This window comes from Xenopus laevis, chromosome 1L (genome assembly GCF_017654675.1).
Source record: "Xenopus laevis strain J_2021 chromosome 1L, Xenopus_laevis_v10.1, whole genome shotgun sequence".
Classification (NCBI taxonomy): Eukaryota; Metazoa; Chordata; class Amphibia; order Anura; family Pipidae; genus Xenopus; species Xenopus laevis.
In genome coordinates, this window is record NC_054371.1 from 113,344,218 (window position 1) to 113,362,830 (window position 18,613).

Here is an 18,613-nt window from a genome sequence, read left to right on the forward strand (position 1 = left end):
ATGCTGTTTTGGGCACTGACTATTCAGAATGTAGCATTTGCTTGCACTGCTACCTGATTCTGTCTCACAAATGTGTTCCAGCTTTGATTGTATTCTTTTCATGCTTCCAGATAATACTGTATTTCTCTTTTATTTCTGGCCAAATCATGTCTGATAATTGAATGGGATTTTGTAGTTATTGAGGCAAAGGAGCATACCTTTTCTTTCAGAAAGGATTGTAAATAAGGAATGCATTTGCAGAATGGTTAGGCTCTACTCCACAGAATTTACAATCTGCACAATTGAAGACGATTATTGACAGCTAATATTCCAAACTCTTTCAATTCTTCAGACATCACAAAGGTGCAGGACTCCCTACATATGTAAAGTTTCAAATTTATTCAATGCTATTTACATTTTGACAGTTTTGTTTGTTATAATGGAGCACTATACACTTTTCTATACACCAACACTTTCCTTGTACTGAATCAGGATGTTAAACTCAATTATTGGTATTCCTGTTAAAAATTGATTCCTTTTTTTTTATAATTAGGTAGAAATAGTTTGGGGAATAAACAAGGTGGTTGTATCAGTCTAAATGTTGCCTTCTTTTTCTTATATAGAGGATGCAGTTCAAAAATTGGCCATCGAGACTCTGGAAGAGTTGGACTGGTGTCTGGATCAACTGGAGACTCTGCAGACCAGGCACTCAGTTTCTGAGATGGCCTCAAATAAGGTAAAGATTAGAGGTTTAACTGAAATGCTTTTAAACTGCTTTTAAACTTCCTTTCCCATCACTATTTTAGATAGTATAAAAATATTCAGCAAACATATGTAGTCATGCATAAGAGACTCTTTCAAATGGGGTAGTTCACCTTTATAGTGAGAGGAACAGTTCAGTGTTAAAATAAATACTGTAGATAGACTGTGAAAAATAAAACATGTTTCTAATATAGTTAGTTAAAAATGTAATCTATAAAGGCTGGAGTGAGCGGATTTCTAAGAACAGAACACAACTTCTTGCTTTGCATCTCTCTAACTCTTAGTTAGTCAGTGACTTTAAGGGGGGCCACATGGGACAAACCTGTTCAGTTAGTTTGCAATTGATCCTTAGCATGCCGGTGAGATTCAAAAGCAACAGTTATGACCCATGTTATAGTCAAGTCACTGATTGGTGACCCTTGCCTGCCCCTGCCAGGCTCTACCCACCCACGGAAATGATCACCTTCAAGCTCACTGGCACGTGTGCAGAAAAATTTCCCTGCCCTGCCAACAGTGATATAGCTTATCGCGGCTCCGGTAGGCCCCAAGAGGTACTGGCATAGGTACCCGCACCCCTGTTAGTTATGCCACTGGTCCCTGCTCTAGTGAGGCTTACAATCTATGATTCTGGTCACATCTCACATAACATCTCACTGAAGGAGATATACATTGTGGAAGGCCAGATCTAATAGGGAAGGGGAGTGAGACATTGGGGGAGGATCTGTGTGATGGTAGAGGTACTGGAAATAAGTTTGTAGTGCATCACTTTTCAGGTGACTTTTACACTAAAGTTTACATATATGTGTGTATATATTAGGGATGCTCCGAATTCGGAGGATTCGGTTAGCGATTCGGCCAAGATTCGGCCTTTTTCAGCGGGATTTGGATTCGGCCGAATCCTTCTGCCTGGCCAAACCGAATCCAGGGACCGAGGGAAATTGTGTGACTTTTTGTCACAAAACAAGGAAGTCAATTTTACCCCTTCCCATCCCTAATTTGCATATGCAAATTAGGGTTCGGATTCGGTTCCGTATTCGCCCGTATCTTTCACAAAGGATTCGGTGCATCCCTAGTATATATATATATATATATATATATATATATATACTTCCAAATGAGTATCCGCACTCCAAGGCCAATGGCTTCAACAAAGGGAGGGGTGCACGGTAATTTTGTATACACCAATTATTCTCACTAGTCGGGCATAGATACCATGTAACAATAAAATAATTGAATTTTTATAACAGGGAGTGCTGAGAATAATTGGTATATATATATATATATATATATATATATATATATATATATATATATATTTTTTTTTATATATATATATATACATTTTTGTTTTGTTGGTTTGTTTGTCACTGTTTGTGCACAGGGAAGCGTTTGGAAATGGATTAATGTAATGTAAAAGGGCATTATTAAGGGCATTATTCAAAATAAAATGATTAAAGTGGATGTCCACCCAAGAACTTATTTTTACATAATGAAAGAAAATAGACTTCTAAGAAATTTTCCAAAATACATTAATGAAAGTGTTTTGGAACTTCTGCCTTGCAGCACAGGGATCCTGAGATGGATTCCAGCCTGGGCATTATGTACAAGGAGCTTGTAGGTTCTTCCTGTGTGTCTGTGGGTTTTATTAGATGTCCTGCCCCCACGTAGACGGGGTAGACTTAGTTGCAAAAAGTTGCCATGTGTGCACGGATGTCAGTTTATAGAATGTTGATGGTAATACTTGCTGATTGTTGGGAAACATACTTTGTTCTACAAGCAGCAAGTGTCCCAGCCAGTATGTAGCAGCTGCAAGTTGTAGTCATTTACCAAACTGGGAACAATTGTGTGTTTGCCCTGAGATCTTGCACACTACTTTATGACATTTGACTTGGTACATTTTAAGTTTGAGATACTTACAAGGTCCTGAACCAGGAATTCCCATATATTATTTTTGAACCACTTTCTTTATCCATAATATTGTCTCATTTAGCATATATTATTCCAACATAAATATGTGGCGTTTTTGTTCCCTTGTGGAGGGGGGGGCACCCTGCAATTTGTAGTTTTGGTTACTGACCAGCTTAATGACCCACAACCATTCTAGCTATGACAGAGAGGAAGTTGATATGCCTTAGCCAAGTATTAGGTTAGAAGTATTATCTTTTTGCTCTCTGTTCCCTGGATTATCAAGTTAGAATATTGTTATAATATATATTTTAGATGAGCAGACAGCACCTCCTGGTATTTCAGATTTGTTGTCCAAAATCCTAAATTAAACAATTGCACTAAAACAGGCATGTTTCATCCACATCCCTCCAGCTACCGGTAGTTTGTTACAATTAGCATTTCGTTTGGTGGCAAGAGAAGGGATGTATTTGCTGTACACCACCCACATGATTTTAATCCTGATCACATTTTTTTCAGTTCAAAAGGATGCTGAATAGAGAACTTACACACTTATCAGAAACAAGCCGCTCAGGAAACCAGGTGTCGGAATATATATCCAGTACCTTTTTAGGTAAGTTGCTTACAGGGTCGGACTGGAGGCCCATCGGAGCTTCTGCAACAGGGCTCTGCCACCCTCCCTCCAGGCTCCCCTACCTCTGTCACAACCTCCCTAGAGGCCCCAGCCACGACCCCCCTCCAGGCCCCAGCTCTTATCTGTGTAGTAGTTGCGGCCTCCAACGGGGCTGGGGGGTTGAGTGATCAGGGGGCAGTGTAGGCCGTAGAAGGGCGCTGTTCTGGGCCGACAGGGCCACGAGACTGACCCTGGTTGCTTAGTTTCATTACAGAATGCACATTACATTACATGAGTATCATGTGATCACAATTTGTTTCTTACATTGACACAATCTGATATTTATATCTCATTGAGCTAATAAAATATATTCAAGTTGCCACTAAACATAATACAGACAAGGCAGAGAACGGAATCAAGGAAAATCTACACAGCACTGGAATCCTCCAGGCTTTTTTTTGGTCAACAAATTAAGTGGAAGCTATTTGCAACAGAATTGTTTCAGTTTTGTCTTGATTAATATTTCTTAGGCCAGAGATGGCATTGGTCCTATGCTTCCTGTTTCAGAGGAGGCTCATTGGACAGATAATATCCTGATTTATCCACCTTTCAGTGGGGCACCATTTATCATTTTTTCAAGACAGTGACTTTACAATAAGAACATTTTATAGGTTGTAGAATCAAAAGTGTCCTACAGTGTAACTGTGAGTGACAGAATAGTGTCCTGATAGAAAAGTGCTAGCCTAAAAATGTAATCCATTTTTATTTTTCCACCTATTATCAGCATTTTAAAGTGAATGGAGAACCCATCTTTTGCCATATTTAGTAATAAAAATGTTTATCCGCAGAGATTGCCTTACTTACGTCAGCGGAATGTTCTCTCAAAATAACTATGTATTACTTATATCATGTCAAGATAATTGTGACCTGTCGCTTTGTTTGTTTTGGGACCAGATGATGCTATTACAGTATATTGTAACAGAGCAAACCTAACTGAAGAGGAATCTTTAGACAAACATCTAAAATTTCTCCATTTTGTTTCTCTCCATCCATTAGACAAGCAACATGAAGTGGAAATTCCCACCCCAGTCTCAAAAGAGAAGGATAAGAAGAAGCGTCCCATGTCCCACATTATTGGTGTCAAGAAGCTGACACACAGTTCTAGTTTCAGCAACTGCAGTATCCCGCGATTTGGAGTAAAGATTGAACAGGAAGCACCCCTTGCACAGGTGATTAGATCTGGGCAGTGAGCACCATAAATCATTGGATGCCATTTTTGCACTGGCACATTGCTATTTCTTCAAATGGTATACATCATTTATACAGTATATACAGATCGAGCAGATTTCAATAGTACATTCTGCTTTACACAGTGTAGCATGATTCCATATAATTATTCATCAGAGTGAATTGCAGTTTGTTAGGCGCTGCCAAGTAATTATTATCACTAACCTTAGACCTGCATGATCTGGCAATCATCTGGCTCACTCGGACCAGGGCACTATTCTATTGTGCTTGTTTCTGGCCCAGAAGAGGAAGGGTTGCTAATGTGTAGAGCTAAGGAATTCAGCACCAAAAATTCTTTCCAAGAGAATGCAGGTAATTGTATATGTGCCCAATCTTTGCCTTCATTGCAAAAATGCTGGCTATGTTAATGGGTCATAAGGTGCTGTTGAACATACATACTGATGTGTTTCCAGGAAGCTATTACCTGGCAAACCTTGGTGCAAGCTCCGCATGTCATTACTTTAGAACAGTGATCCCCAACCAGTAGCTCGTGAGCAACATGTTGCTCTCCAACCCCTTGGATGTTGCTCTCAATGGCCTCAAAGCAGATGCTTAGTTTTGAACTCGAGACTTGGAGGCAAGTTTTGGTTGCTTAAAAACCATATGTACTGCCAAACAGTGCCTCCTGTAGGCTGTCAGTCCACATAGGGGCTACCAATAGCCAATCACAGCCCTTATCACCACCCAGGAACATTTTCCGTGGTTGTGTTGCTGCCTGACTCTTTTTAAATCTGAATGTTGCTCACTGGTGAAAAAGGTTGGGGGACCCCTGCTTTAGAGAATCAAATTCCTTGCACTTTTATCACTTATTCTAAAGAGGTCATCGCAAAACACAGGAACTTATGTGGTGAGGTCTTAAAGAGATACTAATACTACTAATATGGATTTTCACATAGCCATTATGAAATTGCTTTGATATCCATTTTGATGCTTCTTTTCTCCAAAGCCTTTTTGCAGAAGCATGTAAAGTGGCAGATGTTAGGGGTGGAGCATACATACTCCTTTCTGTAAGCTGTGCATGGAACACAGTGAGGTCATTTGCCAGTGGTTAATTTAATAATTGTTAATGTATGGTTGCTAAGCCAACTAACTGGCCATTTTAAATACATATTAATATTCCTGCCTATTGCTTGTCCGTATGGTCTGAAATGTTCATAAAGTGTGGCATGCAATATGACTGAAGAGGAAGGAAAAGTAATTTGAAAGCCCGTATAGATCATTTTGTGTAGTTTCACAATATTTTGTGTCAGAACTAAATTAGTGGAATCGTATAAAAAAAAATGAAAAGAAGAAAGAGAAAGGGCAATGGCAGGTGAGCCGATTTTTTTTTCCCCATGGGAAAATGAAATGATTATGTATTTTTGTTTTAAAAACATTAAAGTTACAGGAAAAAAAGTAATATGCTATTTTACCCAAGGTCATGACCATTTCTGCAAATAATATAAATGATATAGGAATTAGACAGTCACAAATTTTTTGTTTAAATCAGATGCACTCTTGAAGTAAATGTTATTCTGTGTTGTATTACAGGAAGTAGAAAATATCAATAAGTGGGGACTGGATATCTTCAAGATAGCAGAATATTCTGGAAACAGGCCTCTGACAGTTATCATGTATTCAATATTCCAGGTATGAAGAATTATATTTTTTCCCTTTGGTTTATGTTTTACAGCTGGTTCTCACTTAATCAAAATGAGGAGCTAGAGGGGTAGTAACATTAAACACAAACTGTTTTTTTCTTTAACTAGCATTGCTGTAATCACAGGTTGCTTGCTATATGTATATCTTTCCAAATACAGGTAGTATAGGAGCACTTTATGCCATGGGATATATGGGGGCATATTTAGTAAAGAGTAAATTCTCTCCTCATCTAACTCCACCAAAGGTTGCCGCAATATGTAAAGTGTATTTTCACAATCACCCCATATATATGCTTAGGATTATAAGTACTCTGCTGTGAGCATTGTGGCATAAATTCTCTGAGTGGAAAGTTCTCTAGTGAAGTTTCTCAATACATTTTACAAATGTTGGCCTTTATAAAATTTTAGGGGTGTAACAACAGAGACTGTAAAACCAAACTGGGTGGTTGAAGGGATTTAAGGGGCCGGCAACATTTTTCAATAAACAGGTTTGATCACCCTTTTTATTGCTACAGTGATAAGCAGTTATTATAACTCTTAAGAAGCCTCATACTGTGCAGAAAACATTATCCTCTGCTTTTAGCCTACTTATAAGACGAGATTTTTGTCTCGCATAAAATTTAAAGAGTTCTGAACTATAGTGCAGAAAAAACTTCTTTGACAGACCCACACATATTTGTGTTGGGAGACAAGAGATCTAAATAATAAGGCCATCAAACTCAGCTTTAGCAGCAGCCAGATGTTCGTCTGGCAGTAACTGAAAACACAACCTCTGAAGGGGAGCTTTTGGAAAAGAATTTGCCACATTAGGCGAATGGAATATTTAACAGCTTTAAGAAATGATTCAGATAACATCTGGGATATATTGCATGTAAATGGGAGGTGAGTCAGCTGTGTTCCAACGCACAGCCATCTTTGATTTTACTTGAATTTTGCCAAAGTTGGCAACTGACTTATGGGGCCCAACAGGATTGGGGACCACCTGGATTTTACCTGGTATCCCAGGAGGGCAACTGACCCTGGGTGCTTCCGGCTGATGTTCACAGCTATGTAGCCAGTGACCACATAGATATCTTCAGAAACCTAGGCAGTAGAGGGAACTGGAGGCTGTGCAGCTGATTTATCATCATTCAAATTTACCATGGTTTGAATTTTTTCGTGCTAAAACTCACAAATCTGAGCTTCCAAAACTTGAATGTTTAATGTTTAATAAGCACAAAAATAAATCAAAAACTTGCATGTAAAACTTCAGCATCAGGTAAAAATTTTGAGTTCATTCTAATAAAAAGAACTCTAAAATTCACAAATTCAAATTCTGAGAAACAGGCCTCTAACTCTTTGTAACTGCAAGAAATAAAATTAATTAATATACATTACAAAATACCTTCTTTTTGAGGATTCCAGCAGAATAATAAGGAGAGAGATAACTTTATATCTGCTTTAACGTTGGAGAGAAATGGGGCATAAGATAGGTCCTTATCCTTAACTAAGCATCATTGTACAGCACTTGAATCCTTTGCATTGAGATATGCTTTATGCTAACGCTGACTATTGGCTGTTTAATTTGCTGTAAAAAAATGACAATTAAATAAACGTATAAGTAAAGTATAGTGCATCCATACAGTAACTAGAAGTATCAGTACAGTTTCTACTAGATACTGTAAATATCATGACCTGGATAAATGAGAATCTTTATAGACATATAATAAATATAGTACATATGTCTTTTCTTACCAGGAAAGAGATCTCCTGAAAACTTTCCAAATTCCTGTGGACACATTCATTACATACATGATGACTCTGGAGGATCACTACCATTCTGATGTGGCTTATCATAACAACATTCATGCAGCAGATGTAGCACAATCTACCCATGTCCTGCTCTCCACCCCTGCTCTTGAGGTAAGTGCAGCTTTCCATACAGTGTCAGACTGGGACACCAGGGGCCCACCCAAAAACCTTAGACCAGGGGCCCACCCAAAAAACCTTAGACCAGGGGCCCACTCAGTACTATTTTTCTTCCTCTCCTCACTCAATCTCTATGAGGGCCCACTGACACCTTGGCCCACCGGGCCAGTCCGACACTGTTTCCATACACACACCTGATCTACCTAGTGCCTGTATCTGTGGCATGAACAGGTAAACTATATCTATCATACCAAAGTTACCCCATCCAAAACCTCAGATTGCCCAAACTAAACAAAACAGTGAGTGCATAGGTGCCTGATAAGTCTTATTATGGGAAATAATCAAGCACTTACTTTGGAGAGCGATAATATAATTCTAATGTTAAAAAAATTGTCTTTAAAATTCAGAGCAATATCAATATCAGACTAAAATAAAGCAACATTCAGTACCTTAAAACAATATAGTGGGCAGAGCCATGGCTTGGTTCTGTTGCATTATGCATAACATTACCTGGGCGTTCAATTTATGATATTAACTAGCACTCACAGGACAAATATGTATGACATATTTATGCGTTATATACTACTACTAGTAGTTCTAAATGGTTACATGGTTTCATATTGTACCAATGTATTTTTCCATGGATAACGTGCTTTATATTTAGGTGTTTTGTTCTATTTATGCATGTTACTGTTCTAAAAACATGTATCTAAGACTGCAGCATTAACTTAATTCAGTCTAATATAGACAACACATTTCTAATGAGAGAGACAATATATGTAGGGCTTAGATCCAATATATTTTTCTAGAAAGGTTCACTAAAACTCTATCTGTGACTAATTGCATTTTCTGTGTAATAATAAGACAGGACCTAATTGCTGGTAATTAAGATAGCATATATCTACAGTATGTTGACTGGGAAACAGTTTCTTCAAGTATGGTATGCAAACAACAGACCTACTGTCCACTTTTATTTGTGTGTTGTGCCTATACTGCATATAACTGTCATATATGAGTCTTTTCCTTAATTTAACACCAGTCTAACATTTCTTTCAATGTACAGGCTGTATTCACGGACTTGGAAATAATGGCTGCCATTTTTGCAAGTGCAATTCATGATGTAGATCACCCTGGAGTGTCTAATCAGTTCTTAATTAATACCAGTAAGTGGTGGACGGAGGCTTAATCTTAATATATTGTATATGTATTTGTATCATTAGTTATAGCTGTGCCACACCTATTTTACATTCTGTTGTGTGTATATAAACACTGGAATTTTATGTATATGCATATTTCTACATGCTATATATTTTAAAATATTTCTGAGGCTTCTTAAAGGTCGCCCATCACAGGACTTAGGATGAATTAGAAACTTATTCAACCTTATTTGACCAGTTACTCAGGCTAAGTAATTAAATCACTTAATTTGTGCCTCAGGAAATAAAACTATTATTCTCAAGGGATAGGATAACTACTGTATGTACTGCAATCCCCCAATAAGAAGTGCATCAGAGAGAACCACCCTTCTTATAGTGTTAAAGTGAAATAGCAGTAGAATATTGTAAGCTGTTAAGGTGAATGGAGCTAATGCTACTTGTAACAATCTGTAATAATACAGAGTACCTAGGTGGTTACATATGCTGCTGACCTCTACAGACAATTTAGGTGAATACATGGCTGACTGGTTTTAAACGGTTTTAAGTTATAAAGAGTTTTTAATACAGTTAAAATAAGGTTCCATTTCAATTGGAGTTTCTCCTAGGAGGGACACATACTTGTATCTGAAGGATTCAGAAAATAAAATTAACTAGGCCTTATATATTTGGTGGGATTACATTTTAATTGCTGTACACCATATGGTATATTTACCACACTCCTGCAGAAATAATTATTAAGAGTAATAATAATTGTTGTATTATATGTGGACTGGTTTATCCAGCAACAGCAATTGCCATGATTGCAGTAAGTGGCGATATATGACAAGTATATAAAGTATAAAAAAGCCTCCTGCTAAAACACTCCTGTGCTTCATTGTGCAGATTCAGAGCTGGCGTTGATGTACAACGACGCTTCTGTCTTAGAAAATCACCACCTTGCGGTCGGGTTTAAATTGCTTCAGGAAGAAAACTGTGATATCTTTCAGAATCTGACCAAGAAACAGCGCCAAACACTGAGAAAAATGGTTATTGACATGGTAAGCCTCTTGCCATAAGGTACTATGTGCCGGGAAAAACATGGTGCACAGTTTCCCCAACGAATTCAGTTTGCACAATTATCACCAATTGCTGAGGTGCTATGTTTGGGCACTGAAGCACTTGACGTAGTGGCGTAACTATAGAGGAAGCAGACCCTGCAGTCGCAGAGGGGCCTGGACTGTGGGGTCTGCTTCCTCTATAGCTAATAAAAAACCCTCCACCCCAGCCTCTCTCTTACCAAGGAGGAAAAGGGAAGCAAGTAAGGCGGGATTGGGCGGAGTTTGGTTGGACATGGGTGGAGTCAGAGTGGGACATGGGTGGGGCGGGAGGATGGGGATCAGAGTGCGCTGGGCCCCTCCAAAGATTTTTATGAAGTATTTTAACCCCTTCCGTACTTTTGTCAGGTACTGGCAACAGATATGTCAAAACACATGAACCTGTTAGCAGATCTGAAAACCATGGTGGAAACCAAGAAGGTGACTAGCCTGGGAGTCCTGTTGCTAGATAATTATTCTGATCGCATACAGGTAAGGAAACAGAAGAGTGGGGAATTCACATAATGGACAATTCTTACTCTTTAGTAGAAACCTAGAGTACCCAATCATCATTCTATATTCATTAAGGTGCTCTGATAAAAGCTGCTAACTCAGTCCCTCAAGACCAAGTCGGCAACCAACTGGTCTGTGTATTGGGCCCTCCTGACTGCCTGTCCAACTGATCCAAACCTTGGCCTATGTCCTAATCATGATATCTTTTCTTATGAAACTATTGTTCTTCTATATCAGGCCTTCTACCAGAGGTGTTGAGATCATGAAGCAATCGTCTACATAGAGTCTGTAAACCAGAATATTGTCACCTACAGTATGTGTGGTCTGAACTCTGGCACCCTTTGAGTGCCAGTGATTCTTTGTCTACTATGGTCTGAACTCTGACCATACTGGTCAATATAAAGATTGGCAAATAGAGGGTGCTACATTTGACCTCATAATTGTCTTAAAAGTCTGCCATTCCTTGGTGGCATAATAGTGGTGGATGAAGTGAGCCTACCTAACTATCATTCCTCATCAAAGTGGTACTGAGGCCTGCAGACAGGCACCTATCAAACACCACTGAGACCCCAATAACAGTTTTTCCTGGACTTGCAGTTGGCCCTCAAACACACAATTTCGCTAGTTAATGAGTCGAAATGTGGGATCTTTGCATGGAATAATACATTTTCTTGTTTCCAAGACTAATTTCTCTTTCATATTGAGCACCTGAACCAGTGTTAAATGTAGGGGTGGGCAAATTTAACCCGTTTCATTTCACAAAAATTTGCCACCGGTGAAATGCAGCATACGGGCAAAAAATTTTTTTGTTGCGCGGCAACGTTATTTTGACACGTCTTTTTTTTTTGACACACAACACCATACAAGTCTATGGGCGTCATTTTTAAGGTGAAAAAATTCCCCAATCCCTGGTTACATGCTGTTATTTTCCCCTAGGGTGTAGAAAAATTATCTTTCACTTGTGCTAATGTTGTTTTATGGTGAATCCTCTATGTGTTGGGTGCGTGTAGGTAATTTCTACATATACAGTATTATATTATCTAACTATCTATACTATTTTATAGTTATGTCATCTCAGGGTGTAACAAACACTGTCTCTGCCAGCACAATAATGATCTGGTAATTGATTTTAAGTATTTTTCAACTATTTATATTCCTTTCTCTCAGGTCCTACAGAATATGGTGCATTGTGCAGATCTTAGCAATCCCACCAAACCTCTGGAGATCTATCGCCAGTGGACAGATCGGATAATTGTGGAATTCTTCCACCAAGGAGATCGGGAAAGGGAAAAGGGAATGGAGATTAGCCCCATGTGTGACAAGCACAATGCTTCTGTTGAAAAATCCCAGGTTTGTTTCACAGGGCGTGATCTATAGGTCTGTGCGTCAGCACAGATACAAAACACATTTCCTGCTCAACACAAAGTAAAGCCATAGGCCATAAGTTTTAATTCATATATCTATATTAGACTTCCATATTTTCATCTTATTCTGACAATCCTTTATTTCATTTGCTTGGGGACTTCTTTGTAAATTCATAACCCTTCAATTTTAATAATGACTGACTCCAGCAATTACTTTGGTAATGGTGTGGGATTGGGTCAGTTTCTCTTAGGTTAATGACTCAAAGACATACGTTTGATTGTAAAGAATTGTTCCATCCACTTCTATAGAAACCCAGACATTTTTGTTTCAGTTGAATGTTTAATTGTTCATATTATTTTCTTCTCTAATGATAATTTCTGTCATTTTAGGTGGGTTTTATTGACTACATTGTACATCCACTGTGGGAAACCTGGGCAGACCTTGTACACCCTGATGCCCAAGAAATTTTAGATACACTGGAGGATAATCGAGAGTGGTATCAGAGCATGATTGCCCATAGCCCATCACCTCCGCCTGAAGAGCAGGACCCAGACAGAGGCAATGCAGCGGGAGACAAATTCCAGTTTGAGTTAACACTGGAGGAGGAAGGGGAGTCAGATACAGAACAGGAGGACACTGAAAGCCCTATAGATGAGGAAAACAGTGACTCCAAATTACATGCCACAGATGATTCTGCCCAGGCGAGTGATGAGGCTGACCAGCCATCACCAGTTGATTTGTGCACGACTGTTTCAAGCAAGCTGGTTCACTTGAAAATCCCACCGAAGAGCACTCTGACCAAGCAGAAAAAAATCTTGAATTTTGATAATCTGAAACTTGCTGGTGAAAGGACGATACAGCAAAAAGAAGTGTCCAGCAGCCATGCTTCCCCTGCAAACTCAGCCAGGCAGGAGGGTACTGGGCAAGCAGAAATCAGTTTGGACCAAGAAGGAAACATCACATATCTTCCATTAGGAACGTAATGCCAAATTCTCACTCCATTTATATTTTATTTTTACTCAGTCACGCACACTTTACTTTTTATTTGATTGGGGGTTTTTTGGAGGAGGGTTGGACTCTTTATTTTTAAGAAAAAGAAAAAGCTACAAAACAAAAAGTGTGAAAAAGGTTGCCTGTTGTTTGATGATGCATGGGAAAAGGTTGGTGATTTTCAGTAGGTCTCGGGTTAGAGCATTCTGGCAAGGTGGAACTTTTTGTGCCAAAAGACTGACCTTTCTGCCATAATCAGGATTCATGTTGTGCTCTGTGTGGTCCAAAAGTCTCCAAGGTTCTTATGCACGACATGACAGCAGATGGGTGGGGCAGCAGGTGACACTTTATTCTGCTGAGTGCCAAATAACCTTAAACAAGCTTTACAGATTGTGTGCTGAGTGATTTCATTGTAGCTTTTCCAAGCCATTTAATACCTGTTACAGTTTCTCATGTAAGGGTATGTATTTTTCCATTCATCGTCCCTTCTAAAAACACAAGATATTTTGTCAGTTTCTCATAATATGTTGGTAATCAGGAATATTTATCAACTGCAGCCTTCTAATTACACATAGAAGTATTTATATTTGTAATTTTGACACACCCAGGGAATATAACTTGTCCTAGGGAATGGTGTCCTATTGCAGAACCCAGGAAGTTGTTGGTTTTAGCTCAGAAACAGCTGGTATACCAATACCATGATATTAAAGAGGCTGAGAGGCTATCTTTCTTGTGGATTATGGCATTGCTTTTTAACCTTTTTCTACAATGGAATATCTAGCCTGCAGTGTTCCAGAATTACTGTCTGAACTTCTTTCAAATGCCCAATGTCATTGTTATGTAGATTCATGTTAGTCTGAAGTTTTTACTACCCAGTCTTCACTGCCTGTAACCTAACTGTAGCCTATGGCATGGACCCAACAACAAAGTTAAATTTGGGATGCAAAACAGTGGTAAATTGACCTATTCTACCAAGATATACTGAAATTGATCTACACTCTATATCAGTGATCCCCAACCAGTAGCTTGTGCACAACATGTTGCTACCCAACCCCTTGGATGTTGCTCCCAGTGGCTTCAAAGCAGGTGATTATTTTTGAATTCCAGGCTTGGAGGAAACTTTTGGTTGCATAAAAATCAGTTGTATTCCTAAATAGAGCTTTCCGTAGGCTGCCAGTCCACATAGGGGCTATCAAATAGCCAATCACAGCCCTTCATAGCATCCTCAGGAACTATTTTCATGCTTATGTTGCTCCCCAACTGTTCTTACATTTGAATGTGGCTCACAGGTAAAAAAGGTTGGGGATCCCTGCTCTAGAGCTACACTCCTGAGCCCCCTGCAACCGCAGGGTCTGCTTCCTCTGTAGTTCATCCCATTCCGATTTGAGATACAGAATGGTCATTAGCTACAACTAATGTCTATTGACAACAAGCCTATACATATAGAATGGAATATCAGTCAGAACCAGGTAATGTATACACAGTCCATACCCCTCTTACACGAAGGGCTTTGTTAATGCATGCCAGACACCACTGCTAACCACATAGCAGTTCAGACAAGTCTGAGTAATCTATGATGACATAGTCTTAGCATTATTTGCTTTTTATCCTTTAATATATAATATTAATATTTCAGAAACATAAGGTCACCAATAAAATATACAATGAGCAGACACTGATGGTTAGACACCATGATAATATTGTTTTGCTTTCCATGCAACTATACACCTTTGGTGTCTGATATTGCTGAACAGTGTATAAAAAGACTAATATATTTTATGAGAATACTTGGAGTTTTTGCAGACACAGAGCACATGGATCTCCAGATTCCCCTGCATTTATATTACATCACATGGGCATATGCCTTTATTTTTTCCATGATGGAAAGCTCACTTGAGTAGACGGGGGAACTAAGAGTTTTTTTTGCTTGCAACACTTTTGTGAAGCAGCTGGAAGACTTTCTACAGCTCAGGGCATGGTGGAATGATTGTATGTATGTATGTACTGACAGATTAATGTGTAGCAGTCAACTGGAGGGTGTTCCTACTTTTTTTAACCCAAATGTCGCACAGAGCACACTGGACAGTTTTACCCTTTCATTACAGGTCACATAGGCTTTAGTGGTTTGGAATAAACACAATAATTATGCATACATTTGAACAAATGTTTTATTTTAGCAAGGGAAGGTCACTTATTATATACAGTTTATAAAAACTGGGTTTCCACTAAATAAATAGGCAGGTATAATGACATAGCCTAGAATAAAGAAAACTATGTCCCCCTTATTTACTGATTGTTTATTAGAAGATAAGTTCTTTTAAATTGGACATATGACCCTTTACAATGTTGGACTGGGGTTTGTGGGGCCCACCAGGGCTGTCACCTCAGGGGCCTCCCACCCCAGTAATGAGCTCCTCCGGGGAGCAGCACCCACAGTTCCCCGAGGAGAGAAAGCCTCGGTTGGGAGGACCCATAAGGGCTGGGGCCCATCGGGTTTTATCTTGGTGTCCTGCCAGCCCAGCTGCCATAAACAATATATACCATAACCCTGAACTGCTTAGATGATACCAACCCAACAATGCTGTATATATCATCCTAACCAGTAAAAAGATATTGCATCTTAGCCAAGATGTTCTAGACTGGGTCCAGGAAGCTTACAGTTATTCCCTCACTGCGTAGATAGGCTGCTGCAATTGGTTTGGCTTCACTTGGCTGACGATGGGTCAATTTATGAACACAAACACATGTAAATGTTCAATACATTGAAAGAAAATGTACTCTTGAACCCAGATATTATTTGCAGAATTAAAATGCCTTCATTGGTTCTTTTACCTTCTGAATAAAGGGTAAGCTGTTACAGTATATTCAGCCATGACAGGATTTTCAAAAAAGGAAAAAGCACTAAGACATTCTATTTTGGGTCGAAAAGTAGGAATACTTCTCCAGCTTGGAAAAAAAAACAAGTTGCATTAATTTATTCTGCTAAAGTTTTTCACTTTATTTTAGTGTATTTGTAGTTCACTTTTGAACAAAGCCACAATTCTGTGCACACGTCTCCAATATGATCTTACTGTGATTAGCACTCAAAATGCTGCATTATTATTATTATTATTATAACTTTGCACTTTTCAGCAACACCGGTGGAGTAATGCCACTCTGGCAGTAATATTGTGCTGGCTTAAGGTCACTGGTGTTGGAGGCATCTATTCTATGGCATGTGGTCTGGGTTGTTACTGGCATTTCTGCTAAGGAACCATATTAGTTACATAACACAAACTGTCTACATAGAGAGTAATGACTTTCCATGTGTCTAACGCAAAGAAACATTATATGGTTTCTGGTAATGTGTTTGCACCTGCTTTATACAACCTAATAAAATGCCTCTTACACCTAAATTCCATAGCCATAGGTTAAACTCACATGTAAAAATGACTGTTTGCTGCCGTACGCTCACAAGTGGCGGATTTTGGCCTGAAAATGCATTTTCAGGCAGAATTCCCTGTGCGCACTGGAAGGCGGATGCAGTGATGGCAGCCATGTGATATTAGCCTTAACTGCACTAGGAGGGGGTTCACACACGTCCATTATAGGTTATAGGCTAAGCACAGACTGGATGCAACAACCTATAATGAACCCAAGTGAACAAATGGATTTGCGGTGATTAATTCCATGTCATTTATTATTACTGCAATAGTGAACCGTTATTGTACATTAATGTGTATAAGGTCCTCATTTATTAAAGCTGGCTAAAGTTAAGACTTTTCTCATGCAAGTGAGAACTTATGAGTCAATGACTTTAGTAGGCTGTGATAAAGCCAGACCTCAGTCTCTTGCAGAGATGCCACAAACCATGTTTGTTTTATTATTTTTCGTAATAAAAAATACTTTATCTTTTTGTTGTGTGACTGAATATTAATCTTTACTTGGGTAAAAGATAAGGGGAGTATCTTGTGCGAACAAGGAGTCCACAGCATCGCTTGAGCCACTGTTCATCCCACGGCTGAAATCATTTAACAATTGAGAGCACCATACTATTTCTGCATTAACTGGGTGTCTTAAAACACTTTATATACTGAAACTGCTTCCTGCGAGTCAATCCTATTTGTTATTATTTTTTATAACAATCCCTAAAAATTTTTTATTTACAGTATATATATTTAATTGCACAGCAATGCCCAACGTACAGTATGTACCTGATTTTTACTGATAAAGTGATGGCTGCTTCAGTATGAGAATGATCACATTGCTCACATTATTTATAGCTAGCAAGCTTTGTGCTCAATACTTTATACAGCTTCTTACATTTGGTAGGTGGTGAAGTTACTAAAAAGGCTTTTCTTTCAAATACCATGCTAATATTTATTTAGGAGAAAAGCCCTCATAGTCATAGTATAATACTGGTCTTTCTCTCTCTGCACTCAAATTCCACATAACTAGACATAAGGATTCTGTTATGGACATAACCATGCTTGAGGGTGTTAGCAGAGAGCTGATCTGAACTGCATGTGCAGCTTCTCTGTAAGTGAGGACAGACACACCAACTTCTGTGTGAACAATAACTTGGTTGCTTTATAGAACTCAGCATAAACACTTCAGCATAACATGTGTGCAACAGGAACTTTTCATAGAGAGCAGACACAGGAAGAGGAAGAAGAAAAACACACAGGGTTACAGGTCAAACATGATATCACATTGCTAAGCAACAATAGACCCTCCCATGCACTGGAACAATCTCTGTTGTTTTCCAACAGAGGGCACAATTGGAGTTCCACATTTGGACAGCTCTCATTTGAGCTGTCATTTTTACAACCATATATTGTTACTGATTAAATAGTTAATCATCTGTTGCTGATCTTTCCTTTACTTTTCAGCAAATTGGAATCAGCAATTCTGGCCTTGCTTGGTGGTTCACCTTTAGGTTAACTTTTAGTATGTTATAGAATGGCTAATTCTAAGCAACTTTTCAGTTAGCCTTCAGTTTTTTTCTTTTTTTATCATTTTTGGATTATTTGCCTTTTCCTTCTGACTCTTTCCAGCATTCAAAAAGGGGTCACTGACCCCATCTAAAAACAAATGCTCTGTAAGGCTACACATTTATAGGTATTGCTACTCGTCTTTCTATTCAGGCCTTCTCCTATTCATACTCTTCAAAGCAATGCATGGTTGCTAGGGTAAGTTGAATCCTAGCAACCTGATTGTTACAATAGCAAATTGGAGAGCTGCTGAATGAGAAGCTAAATAACTTAAAGCCCAAAAATATTGAAAAATGAAAACCAATTGCAAATTGTCTCAGAATAGCACTCTGTACATTATACTAAAAGTTAATTTAAAGTTGAACAACCCCTTTAATATCCCTTTCCAGCTTGAGTGAACCTGTAGGTTTGCACTCGTGCACTCTTGTCTTTAGGCCATTGGCACATT

At 38.8% G+C, this 18,613-nt stretch overlaps 1 protein-coding gene across 8 annotated transcripts in view; it reads left to right on the forward strand.

Moving 5' to 3' along the window:
- Window positions 1-17,087, forward strand: part of LOC108713007 (cAMP-specific 3',5'-cyclic phosphodiesterase 4D) — a 279,849-nt gene extending 262,762 nt beyond the window's left edge. For all 8 annotated transcript variants that reach the window (XM_018255647.2, XM_018255638.2, XM_041562152.1 and 5 more), the window contains 10 exons: window positions 603-715; window positions 3,166-3,259; window positions 4,316-4,488; window positions 6,077-6,175; window positions 7,924-8,088; window positions 9,158-9,257; window positions 10,134-10,288; window positions 10,694-10,816; window positions 12,005-12,187; window positions 12,592-17,087. In XM_018255647.2, coding sequence (XP_018111136.1) covers window positions 603-715; window positions 3,166-3,259; window positions 4,316-4,488; window positions 6,077-6,175; window positions 7,924-8,088; window positions 9,158-9,257; window positions 10,134-10,288; window positions 10,694-10,816; window positions 12,005-12,187; window positions 12,592-13,185 — 1,799 coding nt within the window. In that variant the 3' untranslated portion in view covers window positions 13,186-17,087. The remainder of the gene's footprint in view (window positions 1-602; window positions 716-3,165; window positions 3,260-4,315; window positions 4,489-6,076; window positions 6,176-7,923; window positions 8,089-9,157; window positions 9,258-10,133; window positions 10,289-10,693; window positions 10,817-12,004; window positions 12,188-12,591) is intronic.
- Window positions 17,088-18,613: the final 1,526 nt, after the last annotated feature.